At 39.7% G+C, this 19,365-nt stretch overlaps 1 protein-coding gene across 5 annotated transcripts in view; it reads left to right on the top strand.

Annotated features, from left to right (window-relative positions):
* Positions 1-19,365, top strand: part of mta3 (metastasis associated 1 family member 3) — a 156,893-nt gene that overhangs the window by 123,724 nt on the left and 13,804 nt on the right. For 2 of the 5 annotated variants that reach the window (XR_010003223.1, XM_008115701.3), the window contains exon 18: positions 7,636-7,790. The exons of 1 other annotated variant lie outside the window; for it this stretch is intronic. Coding sequence is in view for 3 of the 4 variants with exons in the window: in XM_008115701.3 (XP_008113908.2) it covers positions 7,636-7,790 (155 nt within the window). In the remaining variant the exon portion in view is untranslated. Of the gene's footprint in view, positions 1-7,635; positions 7,791-18,388; positions 18,417-19,365 lie in introns of those variants that run through there. 2 more of the 5 variants (XM_008115702.3, XM_008115704.3) reach the window with 2 other exon arrangements.

Here is a 19,365-nt window from a genome sequence, read left to right as displayed (position 1 = left end):
GAGCCATATGTGATGCTTTGAACTTTTTGGTGGAACTAAACTATATAAATGTACAATCGGCCATCCACATTTGCAAGTTTAACTTTTGGGATTTAATTATTCACATTATTAATATGTTCTCTTTAGGAATCTTTTTGTCTCCAGAGTGACCCTATGGAAGTTGACCAATGGGTTGTGCTAGAGATAGGCTTAGAGAGGACACTTCTCTAGAATATCTATCTCTTCCAGCACAATTCTGTGATCAGCTTCTGGCGACGTTGACCATAGAGTCACTCTAGAAAACCTAGAGTTTTCTACAGAGATTTAGTTAAAACAAATAGGCTTTTTTATTTGTGGTTTTTCTACTTTCACAGGGATCCTGCACCCCTAACCTATGTTGTGGCCAGGGCTGTATCCAGAAAAAAATTTCGGGAGGGGTTTTGAAAATTTGGGGGGGGGGGTTAACCCCTAGCACACACCCCTCCCCGCTACAAACCTGTCAATATCTGCTTGAAATAGTGCCTGGAAGGACTCTTAATGTTTTGGGTCTCATAGACTTAGCATGGGGATTTGGTTAACCAGTTAAAATTCATGAATAAACCAGGTTTTTTTTATAACCTGAAAAATTTCAGGGGGGGGGTGAACCCCTAAACCCCCTCCCCCTCGCTACAGGCCTGGTTGTGGCGGTCAGTGCTTCCAGTAGTGTGTACTTCCGGTGGCCATGCTTCTGCCACTTCCCCACCACCATGCATTTGGAGGAGGAGGAGAAGAGGGAAGTCCATAGCGCCTGACTATGCTTCATAGAGCCCTAAGGGCTCCATGGGCACACTTTGAGAACCACTATAACATATTAGTAGAAATTGAAGATACGGATCCCTAGCACAATTGAGATTGCCATACATTGCTTACTGCAGCATACTGTTTACTTCCAGTATGTTACATCATTGTAACCTTTCTGGCTTCTAGCTGGTTCTATAATTAACAGATGTCCTGCTGTGACTTTGGGCTTCACTTTGTCCAGAGTACAAATATTAATGTTAGCTGCTTGTTGCAAAATGACTGAGAAGTGAAGTAGCATAAACAGTCTGGAGCAAAATACCAGATGTTAGCTTTATGATTAAATCAAGATTGTTGCTCATATGCATGCTTCCTGATTGATTGAAGTTCTGTTCATGGTAATGCTTTCATGCATCATTTAAAAATCTCCACCTGGCTTTTTAAGGAGATTGTGCCACATTTTCTAAATCTGCCATACACATCTCATGTCTGTAGTAAATTCAGATCTGATAGTATCTAATAAATGTTTTGACTTGCCTTCTGGAATTGCGTAAGAGGTTTGTTTTGTTATTAGTATGATATGGTTTTGCCATTAATGTGATGGGCAATCATATTGTTTCATTGCATATATGAGATGCCATTTCTCCTTTGTTATGTTATTCTGCTTCCTTTCCTTTAGTCAGAAGTTCAGAAATATCTCTTTATTTATAAATATTACAATTACTTGCTTCGTATTTTACATACACACAATAGTACCTGTAGCAGTGAGGTGGTTGGCCCCGTCCATGCATGTGTTTCCTTGGAAAACTACTCACTTGCTGAGGTGAGTGGAGGGGAAGGGAATCGAAGAATGTAGGATGAGTGGTACATATGCCTCTAGAGCAGAAGCCTAAAAGTAAGAGTTTGCTGGAAGGACTGGGACTGGGGAGTGCAAGGAGAGAGGGTGTGTCAATGCATTCCCTTGCATAGGCACTCAATTGCTTGTTTGGGTGTACAAGAGCAAGGGGATAGGATGGTGGAATGTGAAAGTATGCAAGTGTATTCCTCATGCACTTGCTCACTCAAGTGGGTGATGTATGGGTCTCTGGGGCTGAAGGAGGCCATGCCATGACCACAAGAGCAATTGCCACAGCTACCACCATCTTCCCTCCTGCCCGCCCCAGCTCCCTCCTCCTGTCTTTCCTTATCCCGCTCCCTCTATCTGCTTTGGAAACACACACACCTTCCTACTTACAGTCCAGTGCCCCTCCCCAACCTAGTAAGAGAGAGAAAAAATGCACACATATACTGTCCTTCCTTTCCCTTTCCCCACCTGAGCGAGTAAGTCAATTCTCACTTTTGGCCTGTTCCTACCACAGTACAATGACAAGAAGCACAGCTTTTAATGAGTTCAAGTGGAGCCATTTCAGCTCCCATATACAAAGAACAACTTGGGTTGAGACAAATATGCAGAATGCTAGTTGTATAACTGATTGAAGTGACAAATAGCCTCAGATGATATGTTCATTCCCTTTCCCCAACACAAATGGAAATAATATGCCTACATGCAGGAAAATCGATTGTTAAAAAGTTCCCATGCAAATGCTTTCTCTCTTGTTCCAAGTCCTATCTCCAGAAATCACTTTAAGTGGGAAGCTTATCCCATGCTGGTCCCAGGCTTATGAAATAGCACCATGTAGTAGTTAAGCTTGAGGGGTTATCATTCAGGAACTATCTGTGTAATTGCTTCAATTCAATGAAAGAAAATGCAAGCTATAAATGTGATTGAATAAATAAGCTGACATTTGTATAAGAAATGTCTTTCGGCATTTGTGCTGGCTGGCTGGCGGCTCCCTGGCACTGGAGAGAATGGTTCTTTCTGTTATTCTTCTATCATCAGGCATGGCTATTTTTTTTAGTCAGAAAGGCATTTGGCATATAAGTTGATCTGTTGTTCAAGGGGGTTAAATTTATTGGATATTGACTTCTTCTTTCTTTCTATACTTTAATCAGAATGGTATTACTACTTATGTATTCTTTTCTGCCTTGAGTGCCATCTTTTTGTGAAAAATGAATTCAATAGAAAAGTGAATTGTGCATAGATATGAGCAGTTTTGCAAATGCAACATCTTATGGACGAGGAGGTTGTCAGTCCACCTTTTAAAATTATATCTACTAATTTTCTTGGCAAGTGGTAACATTTAACCCAGTATACAGGGTGTCTGAAAAAAAAACTCCCTAGTTTCAAGTATAATTAAACTAGGGAGTTCTTTTTCAAACACCCTGTATTTGGAAGCGAGGTTGACATGCTCTATTGTATTCTCTCTCTTTTGGAAGATATACACCTGGGAATGGAACAAGAAAGGGGTGCTTATTTGGAAATAATTAGTTATAAAAATTATGTGTTTGTGATTCATTATTCTACAAATAACAAAAAGTGTAATTAGATTGCATTCCAGTTGTAGCTTCCTTCCTTTGTAAGGTATTTTTAGTTACTTTTATAGTTTTAATAGTTATACTTTTATAGCTTTGTCTCTAAAATGGTAGTGCAATAATATCACATGGATCAAATGATTTATTGTGGGTATTGAGGTGACAATGAGTCAAACATTAAGATAGTGAGTTTTGCACCACAAATTAGCATCTCATAGCAGTAAAATTACTGCATAATAATATCTGGGTCAGATGGCCAAGGGCTAGATGAATTGACACAGCTATTTTGAATCCAAGCCTCTTGTAGTCCAGGGAGGATGACATTTCTTAAGAATACATTGCCTGTGTGTTTGGAGGAGAATGGGATCTGGAATAACTCAGCATCTTCTCAGTTCACTCCTTCTCCATCCACTTTTCTCATATAGCTGATGCCAGGTAAAGTAGGTGCAGGTGGTGAGAGGAGAACATGGATCATTACAACGTTATAATCATGACTAAAGTTATTGTGAATATGAAACAGTTATGGATGAATAAATCTAATTACCTGTTCAGTATTCACTATTGCTACTTAGTCACGATTATGACATTATTGCTGTGATTATAAGTTCCCCCACCCACCACCTACCTTTGTGAGCACCAGCTGTATGAAGTGAACGAGGCCCATTCTGCCAGCAATAGGAACAGTCATGAATGATGTTTCCATCAGGTTGCAGAGGTTTGGAGCCAAGAGACTAAACTTACATATACTGAACTAAGATACTGATGTAGAATATTGGCCAATGTATTCAAGTTCTGTTCCAGTACTTGTGTTCTTTATAAGTACATAACATTCTCTTTCAGAATAAAAATACACACATTTTAAAAAAACAAATTCACATAAAATTCATCTCTATGATTCGGAGTGTTGTTTTTTCCTCACACAATTTGCTTTTCTGAACATACCCTATATAGTAATGTATAAGTCTAGAAATTTGAGTAAAAAAAAAATAACATAAAAAATCTGAGTTGACTTATCCATGGGTCAATGTAAAAACTGTAACTTAACTCTTATATATATATATATAGCAACCATTGCCCTCTCTGAGTAGCATGGCGAAAGGCAAGAGCTTATTCTAATCTTGGAATACCTAAAATAAGCACTGGAACCCTCTACTTCCTTCACTATGGCTCTACTTCTAACCTTTTAAAATGACTGGGTGGGAAAATAGTGGCCAGAGAAGGCAGGCTCCTGATATGGCATTGTTTTTATTTGACGGTTTATTCATCATTATATTGTTGTTAAAATGTTTGGTTTAATTTATGTAATGTTAAATGTCAATGATGTTTGTTTTATTATGAATGTATTCTTTTGTTTATTGTGGAATTTTGTGCTTGGCCCCATGTTAGCCGCTCAGAGTCTCTGCGGGGAGCTGGGAAGTAGAGTATAAAAATAAAATAATTATTATAAGTTATCATGGCATTGGTGCTTTCCATGGAAAACTGTCATCCACGGGCCACATCAAAATCCATAATTTTAGCCCCTAAATTTGCCCTTGATTTATACATGTGGTTGATTTGTACATGAGTATATATGGCAGTTTTACTGGCATATGGACTTGTATACTGTACAGAGAGTTTATATCTTTTTCTATGAACCTGCCTGTATTTTATAATCATCTTCTGAGAGCTTTCTTTGGGATCACTACAGTCATATTTAGTGAGGCTTTCTGTGCAATTGGTCTCTGGCTGTAGAATTCTCTCCCTTGTGAGGCCAATTTGGCCCCATCTCTGATCTTTCTTCCAACAAATATCTTATCATTTAGACTGGCCTTTGGCTATTACCTGACTGTTGGAACAAGGCATACATAGAGGAATTACACTTTTATTTTGATTATGTTTTAGAGACTTTAAAGACTGTTTTTGAATCAGCATTTTTAACTGGATTACTTGTTTAATTGTTTTTAACTTTTGTACTACAAATGGTTCTAGCTGTATGTAAAGTACTCTGAGTCTCCTACAGGGAGAAAAGATGAGATAAAATAAAATACAGAACCAATATGAGGCAAAATTTGAAAATTTCAGTTGGATAACTACAGTAGAGTCCCAGTTATCCGAGATAAATGGGCAGGCCCAATCTCGGATAACCGGGACTGCTTGGATTGCCGGGAGGCCCTATTATCCCTCCCGGCAATCCAGTTTAGGGAAGCACCGTGAGCGCTGCTGCCTAGCAACACTCACAGGCGCTTCCCAAGGGGCGAGGGCTCACCGAGGGACGTCTCCCCGGATCTCCCTCGGCGAGGCCCTTGCTGGAGGAAAAAGTTTCCTCCAGCAATGGCCTGGCCGAGGAAAACCGCGGCATGCTCCTCGTTTCTCGGAGGGACAGGCCCTTGCTGGAGCAAGGGCCTGTTCCTCCGAGAAATGCAGAGCATGCCCCAGATCTCCCTCGGCCAGACTCTTGCTGGAGGAAACTTTTTCCTCCAGCAAGGGCCTGGCCGAGGGAGATCTGGGGAGATGTCACTCAGCGAGCCCTCGCCCCTTGGGAAGAACCCCACGAGCGCTACTGACTAGCAGCGCTCGTGGGGTGCTTCCCAAGGGGCGAGGGCTTGGCCCAGGGAAGCACCCTAGGAGCGCTGCTGCAACAGTGATCGCAGGGCACTTCCGGGGCACTTCCTCCTCCCTCTCCCTCTCCTTCTCTCGAGCTCCCTTTGCTTGAGAGAAGGAGAGGGAGAGGGAGGGGTGCCCCTGGTGGCGCCTCAGATAATACAACTCTCGGTTAACAGGAACTCAGTTAACCAGGACTGTACTGTATATTCCAAAATGCCCATTAGTTCACAACGTGATAATTGAGTCAATTTGTTTTGAAATTCAAACCCTTCTCTTACAAGTTGTAGAAATCTATGGGCATAATTGCAAAATTGCATCTCTTAATGCTCCTCCCAAATAAGTTTCCTGAAGCACATATTATTGTAGAGCAGAATATAATTCCAGTCCTCCGAAAGAGCTATCAAATTATGATTTATGAATAGACTTTGTCTGCTATCCAGTATTTTTTTTTAAAAGAATTAGTATGATTGGAAAGAACTTTGTAAAACTCCGGTTTGAAATGCTGTCAGTGATATCACATGAAATTACTTTCTTTACAATTACATGAAATTACTAGATGTATGGACTTTAGGGGTGTACATGGAAGCATAGTATTTGACATCACCTTCAAAAGGACTGCCTACTTATTTTACAGCAATAATAATAATAATAATAATAATAATAATAATAATAATAATATCACTTTATTTTTGTGTCTCGCCCCATCTTCCCGGAGGGAATCAGGGCAGCTCACATGGGGGATGAAGCCCAGTAGATCATAAAATATAGTGTCAAATGCATTTAACACAAGATCATATAAAACAAGGATATACAACAAGCATATAAACATTAAAACATAATGAACAGTAGACGAGACACTGTTAAGATATTCGATGGGGTCAGGCGATAAAATATATGTGTGCAGTCATTCCAATCCTTGGAGCTGGGCCAATAAAGTGCAGTAGATGGGGATGGGTGGGGACATTGGAGAGGGATACCATCAAGTATACCTGTTCAGTCAAACACGCACTGAAATAGCCAGGTTTTCGACCCTTTTTGGAATGTGGCCAGAGTTGGGGCTGATCTAATTTCCCTCAGAAGGGAGTTCCAGAGCTGGGGGGCAATGTGTGGACATAGTTTCCAGTGCCTTTTGCAGTACCATGACATGTTTGGGCAATGCTTTGGGAATCTTGCAGGAGATGGAAAAAAAAAAAAGTTCTCAGTCCCTGGAACCTAAGCTTTGAGGCTATAGTCAGCAGAGCCATACAGTTTCATATTCTGCCTGTTGAACTGTTAATTTAATATTTTTGCAGTAACACTATAGACAAAATAGATTCCCATTGGCGCTCATTAATGGTTAATGTGACCAGCAGGCAAAATTAATGATTAATATTAAGAAAAAGAGCAGTAAATGAACACATATTCCCCTGTAGTACTAGGTTTTGAACCAGGCAGGGAAATTCTCGTTATTTCCTTTGAGGCAACCTGGTTCATCAATGATGCCTAAGGCAGTCGCACAGTTTGGAAATGTTACCTTTTGAGTGACAGCTATGCTGGGGATTCTGGGAGCTTTTGCCTAAAGGTTGATTTTTCCTAAAGTGGGGCATTAGCCTCTAAGGTGCTCCAAGTTATTAGTTTATCTGGAGACATTACAGCACACAGAGTTGATGATATTTCATTTCCAGATCAGAAGTGACAAACTTTCTAGATCTCCATCAGCCTCAGCCAGTTATTCAGGATGATGGAAGTTATAACTCAATAACATCAAAAGCGGGTTTTGATGCAACTGGGATGAGTGGGCAGAGAGATTGTCCTGAAAAAAAAAGATCAAAGTAACACTTTCCAGTGGATTGTAGTCTGAATTTCTAAAATCTTTTTGTTTGTTTGTTTTGGTGATGATTTCAGCAAGCTGCGCATGATTTCTATACCACTAATGGTAAAACTTTACAAGTCGGCACAAGTGACCTTATGCCAAGCGTTACACCGTTACTCAAGAGGCAGAGGCAAAACTGGCTCAATGCTCCTGATGATGGTTTCTTTATTGCTACAGAAGAGACCAGGTAAGAGAAAGTGGGGAGATAGGAGCCTACATGAACCAAGAGCATAAGCAGCTCCTGTCATTACCAGATGACATGCTAAGAAAGTTGAAATGTATTGCTGTGCACACAATCCTGTTTTTGACAGTGATGGGAATAGTTCCAGTGGCATTCCACAGATGTATTTATAGGCATTCTAATCAGTAGTCCCATGGACTCTTTCAATTTGTAGTTGACAACAATGGTTTCTTTGGACAGCTATTATGTACTTGAAAGCTCTGCTTGACATTTCTATAACTTCCTTAGCCTCTGTCATACTTTTATTCCCCCCACCCCCCCAAAATACATTCAAACTGGGAATTCTTTCAGAGGGGCTATAGAGACAGAAACTCACTTATTATCCTATGTCTATAAGGGCCAAATAGAATATATTTCTTTTTGCTGTGAGTTTTCTGTGCTGTATGGCCATGTTCCAGAAGCATTCTCTCCTGACATTTCATCCACATCTATGGTAGGCATCCTCAGAACCTCACAACTTCAGAGGATGCCTGCCATAGATGCGAGTGAAACATAAGGAGAGAATGCTTCTGGAACATGGCCATACAGCCCGAAAAACCCACAGCAATCCAGTCGACAAGACATAAAAATGGTTTCACAGCAAAATAAATGCTTCTAGCTGTTAAAACCATTACAAAAATAGATTCGGGTTAGTCTGGAGCTTCAGAAAACTCTGGAATGACCTCTGGTGTTTTTATGTATGTATTGTGCTAAATCTGTACTGGATCTGGGGTGATCTAGTGTCCACACATCACAAAGACCCACTGCCAGCCAGAAGTAACTCTCTGGAAGAGCCATCACATATAGTGATTACATGACTGCGTGCTCTGCTGTGACCTCACATAAGTGGCATCACCAATAGTGACTGGACACCAGTGCTGGTGTGCTGTCAGCCTGGCCAGCCACTGAACTGCAAAAAGGTTTCAGGGCTACTCCTCACCAGTATGAGTGGGCTTCCTGTGGTGTATCCAGGGCAGCTCTGGAACTAAGTATTTTGCCTGGAGTGGACTCAGCCTTAATGATTTGGTGAAAAGAGGATTAACCCTAGACTGATGTGGTCCCTAATAAATTAATTAATGGTTTCCACTCTTCCCTTGCTACATTTGAGAAGAAAATATATATTTAGTGAGAACACCTTCGACCTCTAGGGTTCCATCCATATGTTTGTGCAATTTATGCATGTGTACTGTGTGGAGCAGAGACCTGGTCACTGTTCCTCCATGAAGTGCTATGCGCAGTGATAGAGATAACATCAACCATTTTGAAGCCTGTCACAATTACTGGGCACCAGAAGTCATCTCAAATTGGTTCAGCTTGCTGTCCAGAATGAAAAATTACAACGTCCAGATTGCATGCAACATCGGAGATACTAAATATGAAGAACTAAAACCTGCCTTGTTCCTCAAAAAAGGCATAATTAATAGGAATATTCATAGCTAACGAGTCCAAGAACCTTCCTTTGGAGGAGACCAGTAAATTTATCACTTTTATTCTTCTAATATCAAAATGATATGTAAATATAGTGGAACACTTCTTCCTATTTGGAGGAAAGATCTATTTCATAATTATTCATGCTAAGAGCAACCTGGGTAATAAGGCAAAGGTATTTGAACATGATTATGTTTTTTTTCAAAGATGTTGTACTTTGTGCATCTCTGTATGTATGCTTTTCTTTTTTTTCATGTTGGGTTTTCTTTCCTGTGTTTCCCAGCTCATGTTTTGTATTGTTACGATAAAGTTAAAAAAACAGTCTTGTAACATTTTTAATAGTAATATTTTTTGTACACCACTGCATTGAACCCAGTCATGGTGCTTGGTTGGACATTTGAGCCTTGATTAAGCCATTTCTCAGCCTTGGGCTGGAAAGTTTACCTTAAAAGAACTCTAGAGTCATAGCAAGATTTTTAAAAACTCTTTCTGATATTAACTCTATCTGGTAATTGTTATTTTTGCATAAAGAATTGAAAGCAGTGTTCTCATGCAATGCTTGGCCTTTAAAAAAAATGAAAGCATTCTTCCATTCTTATTTACAAGCAAAATGATTTATGAGTACAGATGCTTCCAGTGCCCTGATTGCCATAGAAATCCCCCAATTATAGCTCATCTCTTGACGGTTTGATGATGCAACTCAATCTTCAATTTGCAAAGAAAGGAAGCAGATTTATTTCAGATGCGTACTCATTTCTGTTCATATGTGACCATACACAGGTACTTGGTGGGATATTTATGGTATAGAATCATTTTTTCCAAATATCTGAGAGGACTTCTATGAGTTGCTGCATGCATTTGTGTGTGTTAACATCCATAGTGTTTGCATAACTACTTATTTTGAAGAGCGGTAGCTTCACACATTGCAATTACTTTTTGGTTGCTGGTGTTTCCTGCGCAAACACAATACAATAGAATGTCACACCCATATATACAAATCATCTATACATTCCTCTGTACTAGGAGTGTAAAAATCATCTATAGATTTTGTCATCCTTGCTAAGGCTGAAGTACACCACTGAAAAAATTGTCACCTGCTGCGATGTATAGTACAGTAGAGTCTCACTTATCCAACACTCGCTTATCCAACATTCTGGATTATCCAACGCATTTTTGTAGTCAATGTTTTCAATACATCGTGATATTTTGGTGCTAAATTCGTAAATACAGTAATTACTATATAGCATTACTGCATATTGAAATATTTTTTCTGTCAAATTTGTTGTCTAACATGATGTTTTGGTGCTTAATTTGTAAAATCATAACCTAATTTAATGTTTAATAGGCTTTTCCTTAATCTCTCCTTATTATCCAACATATTCGCTTATCCAACATTCTGCCGGCCCGTTTACGTTGGATAAACGAGACTCTACTGTATAACCACTGTATTCACGGGATCAGTTTCATTGTTCATGTTGAACAGAGTATGCCCTCGTTTAGGCATTGTCTAGGACCTCAATTGTAACTCTGTTGTATTCTTGGGCCAGAAGTCCTTCATTTCAATGGGGTTTTGTATTATTCAGTTTTGTGTATCCACATGAAGTCCTGGGACATCTTTTCCTGTGGATATGAGGGTCATAGTGTGTGTGTGTGTGTGTGTGTGTATTACAGCAGTTGAGTTTTTTCAGCTCTATAATCAGAATGTCTCTACATTTTCTGCTCTCTTTTCAAGGCCAGAGCAGTGGCAGTTGGGATGGAGAGAGGCATGATTGAGCTATATATTTGCCTTTTCTTTTTTCCCTTGGATGCCAGGGCAGTAGCAGTTGGGATGAAGGCCTTTTGTCTGCTTCTGAGCTTAGGCATGATGGAGCTGTGCCTGCCTCTCCTCATATAGGTTACACAATGAACACACAGTCTTGAACACAAGTCTTGAACACAAGACTTTCCTGATTTTAGCTGCTAGATCTTTGGTATCATGCAAATTATTTTGGTATCATGTAAATTATTTGCTAAAGAATAATTAAGTGATGTACATGCATAAGTGAACTGGCGCTTACAATTTCGGTTCATTAATTGGAATGTGGTGGCAGATGATAGTGATGGAGAAAAAACTTAGTATACCTTGTTTTCCCCAAAATAAGACCTACCCTGAAAGTAAATTCTATCATGATTTTTCAGCATTTCTGAGGATGCTTGAAATATAAGCCCTATTTCGAAAATAAGATCTAGATATAGTTCATTTAAAAAGTCAATTTGAAAAAATAAGACTGCCCCTGAAAACAAGCCCTAACACGTCTTTTGGAGCAAAAATTAATATAAGACCCTGCCTTCTTTTTGTGGAAACAAGGTATTTCACGCTTTTTACAACCATTCCTCGATGATTAGTCTGTGATTATTTCAGAAGCTGCCTACACCAAGAAAGTTTGCTGTCACTCATTAATCTCTATACATTTTCCAAGACCTTCAGGGTGCTATGGTCCAAAATAATGTGTCTTAATTTAGCAATGCTTTTCTACTTCAGGTATAAAGGTTCATTTTAGGCTTTCTGCTCTCACATGAAAAAGCTATAATATAGGCTCTATTGTACATTTCTTTTTTAAGCTTAATGCAAGGAATGACTGTATTTTTAAAACTAGCTTCATTGTGCTAAATTACCACTCTTAGTTTTTATATAACTCAAGAATGTAGAAAATTCATATTGCATTAGCCAGAACTTCAGGAGCAATATGACTCAGAATGACAGCTTGACTTTGTTTAAGCTTTATAATGAACTGTTGCATGCAAAGAAATGAATGATGCCGCTGGTTGGATGATTGGTTGAATCATGTAATCCCTTTAAATATTTTAGTAATCTGTACATCTGGAAAAAATAACATGCATATAGAGTAAATAAAATAAATATAGAATAGCATACCTAGAAGGAAGGGATTAACATTTCCCAGCTTTAATATTTTTCTTTAAGGCATTCATCTCCAAACCCTCTGCCTACTTACCATATATATTCAAGTAAAAGTTGACCTCATGTATAAGTCAAGGTCAGGTTTTCAGGCTAAAATTACGGATTTTGATATGATCCATGGAAAAGTCAAGGGTCATTTGGTGGAGAGGGAAAAATAGCAATGCTGCCTCAAGGGAATGCTACTCGTGGCTGCTGCTGCCAATTCCATGCCCACACATTCAAAAAGGCCAGAAGCAGCACCACGGTGAAGAGAGTTAAGAGGGTCAATGCTTGATTTACATTCTCATGGGATGGAATACTTTCTTGTATTTTGCCACTCTACTCAGAGAAGAGTTAAGGTACAACACATTGATTTATAAGCTGACTCAGGTTTTTGCGGTTGATTTTTTACAAAAATGTCTAGACTTATACATGAGCATATAGGATTATTCAGGAACCACTTTGAGTTTGCTGTGTGGAGAAAATAATAATAATACACTTTACTAATATTCTGTCCTAATATTACTAATATTCTGTCTCAGAATGGATTACAGCATATACATACATAGGCAAACATTCAATGCTTTTACAATCACATACACACAAACACAAAAAAGGCAAATGCTTCTCCTTCTCATTTCCTGCTTTGGAAGTGATGCTCATTTCTGGCTCTGGGAGGTGCTCTTGCTCCATTTTCAAGCCAAGGAGCTGCAATGTTACCTCCTGGTCATGTGGCTGGCAAGATTGCTTGGAGCGTCTCTTTGTCTTTTCCCACAAAGCGGTACCTATTTATCTACTCACATTTGCACGTTTTTAAATTGCTAGGTTGGCAAGGAGCTAGGGCTGACAGACGGGAGCTCATCTCCATCTCATGGATTCAAACTGCTAACCTTTAGATCAGCAGATTCGGCAACACAAGGGTTTAACCCTTTGTGCCACTGTGCCAGAAAAAGCAGGATACAAATAAACATAATAATAATAATAATAAGAAGAAGAAGAAGAAGAAGAAGTAGTAAACACTAGGCTTGATCGATCCATGAAAAATTTGATTCTAAACTCGTTTCAAAACTAGAGGGGGCAGTTTTTCGTTTTTGTTGCTATTTACGAATTTGGCCCCCAAAAATTTTCGAAATTAACGAAAATTCGTTATTTTCTAAATTAATTCGTTAATGGCGGACGCGCATGCGCAATTCCCAAAAACAGCACAGAGGGAGAGGACTTTACAGGACTCTCCCACCCTCATTTTTTGAGTGATCTTCTTCCAACTTGGTACAGTGGTAGAACACATTTAAAACTGATAGCTCACCAAAATTTGGAACGTTTCCCTTATCCTCTGATTTTTGGCGAATTTTCATAGCTTTTATAATAAACCATTTTTTAATAATTGTAGAAATCTGTTCCTGGTTTGAAAGTCTTATTTCCTGTTAAATTGGGTTGTCTTTACTGTGAAAGTCATTGTTCTACTTCAGAAACTTTGTTTTTGTGGCTGAAACTTTGTTAAATTGGTGTGTGTGTGATATATACTGTGTATATATATAATATATAGTCCCTGCATAATGTGTGTGTGTGTATAGGTAAAGGTAAAGGTATCCCTTGACATTAAGTTCAGTCATGTCTGACTCTGGGGGTTGGTGCTCATCTCCATTTCTAAGCCCAAGAGCCAGTGTTGTCCATAGACACCTCCAAGGTCATGTGGCCGGCATGACTACATGGAGTGCCATTACCTTCCCAGAAACACCCAGAAAATGGGAATTCCAGACAGGAAACAATCAGGGCCAGCTAATACCTCCCAACAAAGGATTCCCCCAGGTAGGAAGCAACCAGGCTTTGAAGCTGCAAGGCTATTCAATGCTAATCAAGGTGACCAATTGCAACATTCACACTTGCCTCCCACAGACAAGAGTTCTTTCTCCCACCCTGGACCTTCCACAGATATATAAACACCACTTGCCTAGCTTCGCACAGACGTCAAAACCTCTGAGTATCAGGCCTGGCAGGCAGGGAAGGGCGAGCGAGCGAAGGGAGGACAGCCGCCGGAGGAGGACGAAGCAGAGGGGAAGGGGTCTCGATCCGCCGCCTCCGCCCGCCTGGATGCGCCTTGCGAGGAGGAGGCGGAGGAAGCGGAGGAGGGGGCGGCAGAGGGAGAAGCAGAGGCAGGCAGTGAGGGAGGCATGAGCAGCGCCGCCCGCGCCCCTCGCCCGCCTTCGCCTTCCGCCTCCTAAGCGACCCTCCCTCCCTCCCTCCCAGCCCCATCCTCCCCGCAAGGCTTCCGAGGAGGAGGAGGAGAGGACGCCGCCCGAAGGAAAGGAAAGGTCGGTGGGCTCTTCGGGGGAGACCTTGGGGAAGGTCGCGGGAAGGGCGGGAGGGGAAGGGGAAAAGCGCCCCATTTTCAAGAGCCACTTCGGGAGGGAAAGAGGGCAACCAAGGGGGGACCTCCCTCTCCCCCTCCTTCCCTCCTGGAAGAAGAAAGGAAAGACACGTGGACGCGCCTCCTTTCCGACATGCGGGCCTCGCCTTCCTGGGCGCTGACACGCGAGAGCCTCCCTCCCGAAGACAGAAACCTGGCCCAGTCCTTCCTCGGTAGGCTATTGGGAGATCACCCTTGGGAGGTAATAATAATAAATTATTATCAGCTGCTGAGGCGAGGCGGCGGCGGCCATTTCCCCCCTCAGTCTTCCTCCTCCTCCTCGGCCTCCTTCCCCCTCGCCCCCTCCCATTGGCTGAGCCCGTGACGCCCCTTTTGCTGAGGGGCAAAAGGGAAGGGCCTGAATGGTGGGAGTTTGGGTCCTTTGCAAAAGCTTTTTTTTCCTAACGAAAAAAACGACGACATAACGAAAAACGGCCTCTCGCGATTCGAAACCGCGATATCCAGACGTGTGACAACCAATGCTTCAAAATTGCTTCAAAACAAACGAAAATAACGAATTAATAACAGTTAACGGGGAAAACGAATTATTTGAGCAAGCCTAGTAAACACAATGTAGTTCTACTTGAGAAGTAGGTCATATTAAACCAAATGAAAATAATTCCTGAATTAAGATATGTAGATTTGCATTGCAAGCTACCTTAAATAATTGCATAGGTCAAGCACAAGTCACACAGAAAAACACCATCTTATACGTACAAATCTAGAGTCAACAACAAAGCTGATGTGGACAAAGATGTCTAAATAACATCAAATATGGTATTTGCTTACATATCAAGGACTAGTTTATATATCAGACATTTTACAAATGAAGTAGGAATTACTTGGATCCTGGTGGTGTTATTTGTTTCACTACTCATTATTCCATAATTTATTTTCTCAAAATAAAAACAGTAAGAAAGAGGCAGTTAAACAATTGCATCCTGTTTAAACACACATACAAACATACACTCAGACATTACGCTGCTAGGAAAACAAACACAAAGTTTTTTTGGCTAGAATCAGACTGCAGTTTTAAACATCTTACATTCTCTTCTTTTTTTGGACAAATGTAGATGCTAAGATGATTATGCTTACTGATTCAGCAATGTAAACTGGGACTTCCATGTATAGGCATAGAGGATGATCTAATCACAGATATGACAACTTTCTCTTTGAAGATCATTATTATTATGGTTGTTAGACAAGCACATAGAAAATAGGAAATGATAGAGATCAGAACAGTACAAAATATTCCGTTAATAAAGCTAATCAGATCTTAGCATTGCATCTTCTTCCTTTTGTACGCATTACTGGCTCTATCCATTGTATTAATCTCACCTGTAAAGTCTGTTAACTGAATCAGTAAGAAGTAAATATGATGGCTAGTACTTTGTATCAGCTATTTATGTATACTCAAGCACTACCTATTATGTCACACATATTCAGTGCCAGGAATTGTTGTTGTGTGCTTTCATGTCGTTTCTCATTGATGGTGAACCTATCAAAGTGGTTTTTTATGTCTGAGTGGGGAATTGAAGCCTGGCCTCCAGAATCGTAGCCTTATGCTCAAGCCTTTTATTACCCATTGTCCTCAGTCCCCACCTGGCTAAGAAGGTAAGGGCCTCTGTCTGCATTGATATCCAGTGGTTCCTGAACTTCAGTCCTCTGGGTATTTAGGATTTCAGCTCCCATTGGACAAGTTGGCTGGAGCATCTGGGTGTTGAAGTACAAAATACCCAAAGGACCAAAATTTGGGAACCATTGCTCTAGACCAGAGCTTTTAAAACTTTTCCCCTTTAGCACTCATCCTTAGAACTAATGTACACAGGGGTCATTAAGAGTTGGAACATTGTCACAGACGACATTGTCATGAAAAACTTTAAACTGGCTTTTTCTATTGCATTGGATGGATCAGAAGATGATACACTGTGGGAGAGTGATGGGGAGGAAAAAATATCTGACATGAGCAGTATTGAGGACAGTGCATCATTTACTGACAACAATGGCAGTGGCGCGGAGTCTTCTGACAAAGAATATTAAAATGTTTAACTATGTAAATTTGTTCTCTGGATACTCTTATATATGTTCCCAAGTTGTCTTTGACATCGTTTTATTGAAGTTGCAAAGCTTGCCAAACAGACTCCTTTTTGTGGGGTACAACTGAAACATTTTCTACAGAGTCCACTGTAAACATTGCAAGTTGTTGCTAACAGATTTGTGTAAATGGGTGACATTCAGAAACATTTTTACTCTTGCCAATTTTTGGTGACCCCAACATTGAGCTAAGGGACCCCATTTAAGCAATGATGTTCTGAAAGCTTGCATGATGTTTTCCTTGCATTTTTGTTGGTCTATAAAAGAATTTCTCTTTTGTGTATTTTGTTATATTTTGTATATGTGTCTGCACTGGATAATTAATACAGTTTGACACCACTTTAACTGCTGTGACTCAATGAATCTGAGAGTTGTAGTTTTACAAGTTCTTTAGCCTTCCCTGCCAAAGAGTATTGGTGCCTCACTAAACTATAAATCCCAGGATTCCATAGCATTGAGCCATGGCAGTTAAAATGTTGTCAAACTGCATTCATTCTGCACTAAATAGCTGATACATAATACAGTAGAGTTTCACTTATCCAACATAAACGGGCCGGCAGAACGTTGGATAAGCAAATATGTTGGATAATAAGGAGGGATTAAGGAAAAGCCTATAAAACATCAAATTAGGTTATGATTTTACAAATTAAGCACCAAAACATCATGTTATACAACAAATTTGACAGAAAAAGTAGTTCAATTCATGGTAATGCTATGTAGTAATTACTGTATTTACGAATTTAGTACCAAAATATAATGACAAAAACATTGTCTACAAAAATGCGTTGGATAATCCAGAACACTAAGCGAGTGTTGGATAAGTGAGACTCTACTGTACCAGCCAATGACTGTTCTTAACTTCAACTTCTTAAAGGATGAGAGGAAATCTGGAAAACATAGAAGACTGTCTAGGCCAGTTGTTCTCAACCTGTGAGTCTCCAGGTGTTTTGGCCTACAACACCCAGAAATCCCAGCCAGTTTATCAGTTGTTAGGATTTCTGGGAGTTGAAGGCCAAAACATCTGGGGACCCACAGATTGAGAACCACTGGTCTAGGCAACAGAAATATGCAATGGACAGAGTTTTAGAGAAAAAACACGTGTCACTTAAAGGGTATAGCAAAATCATTCCGGCAAATATTTAATTGTCTCATAAGCCATTATATTTTTGTGAGGTGGGAAAACAGATTGTTATGTGCATAATAATAATAATAATAATAATAATAATAATAATAATAATAATAATAATAATAATAATTATTATTATTATTATTACCCACCTCTCCCTGCAGCGTGAGAATGCACAGAAATACAATGAAAAAGTGTTTTCATTCCCTTTTTCTGCAGCTAAAGAACCATGTTGTGTCATATCTACTTATGGCAGTATACATATCCATAAATTAAAAACATGCTGAAGCTTCGATTGATATATTTTTAAAAGATTCATTGTATTGACTGAAGCACATGTGAAATAAAACAAATCAATGCATAGGCAACCCCCCTCCTACCTCGACAACAACTACTTCTTGATGTTGCATACCTTTAGTTGCATTGTTCTTAAGGTTTTTAGAGTTTTAATCAAAGTGGGAATATAGTGTACAAAACCAGCAGTTATTTCTGTAGACTTTCATTCAGTGGGCCAATAAGAATATTTGTACCTAGAACGACCCTTGAATGACTCAATGCTTGTTTCATTTCAGTGCGGAAGCAGTTAGAAACCTTCTCACGGTAAGTGTCACCTCCACTGGGAACATATTCACTGAAATTGCAACATGGCCTTTCATTTAATTACTTTTTGAAGACAGTAATTCTCTTAAGAGGGACCACACAGTGGTATCACAGTGTTGCAGGAACCATTTACATTTCTCCAGGTAACACTCATCGCTATATAAGGGGCTTCTCGGGTATATAATACTGCCTCATGCTGCTTATTTCCTCCTTATAAGTCTTATTGAATGTTGATCTACTCTATTTTTATCTACAAAGGGAAGATATTGGCAATTATCCCAGGAAATAAGAGATTCAATGGATGTTAGGTTATAGACTTTAAACATTTGACAATTCTCTGCCTTTTTGCTCTATAAGGCTGCAATTCTGTACATATTTATCTTGGAGTAATGCCTGTTTAGTTTACAGGAATTCACTTGTTATTCCGCCACATATCACTTGTATGGTATCCTCAGGTTTGTATCTATTGACATGGCTTGTAGAATAATTGTAATAACTGTAATATTGCAATTTTCAGTTAAACCTATCCAGGGGTGCATCTACACTGTTGAATTAATTCAGTTTGAAATTATTTCAGGTGCCATGGCTTGATGCTATGGAATCCTGAGATATGTAGTTTGGTGAGGCCCCAGTATTTTTTTGGCAGAGAAGGCTAAATACATTATAAAACTACAACTCCCACCATTCCATAGCATTGAGCTATTGCAATGTTCAGTAGAGTCTCACTTATCCAACATAAACGGGCCGGCAGAACGTTGGATAAGCGATTATGTTGGATAATAAGGAGAGATTAAGGAGAAGCCTATTAAACATCAAATTAGCTTATGATTTTACAAATTAAGCACCAAAATATCATGTTATACAACAAATTTGACAGAAAAAGTAGTTCAATACGCAGTAATGTTATGTTGTAATTACTGTATTTACGAATTTAGCACCAAAATATCAC

This window comes from Anolis carolinensis, chromosome 1 (genome assembly GCF_035594765.1).
Source record: "Anolis carolinensis isolate JA03-04 chromosome 1, rAnoCar3.1.pri, whole genome shotgun sequence".
NCBI classification, from domain to species: domain Eukaryota; kingdom Metazoa; phylum Chordata; class Lepidosauria; order Squamata; family Dactyloidae; genus Anolis; species Anolis carolinensis.
The sequence above is the reverse complement of the archived record's forward strand: the minus strand, read 5'-3'. Positions and strand labels throughout refer to the sequence as shown.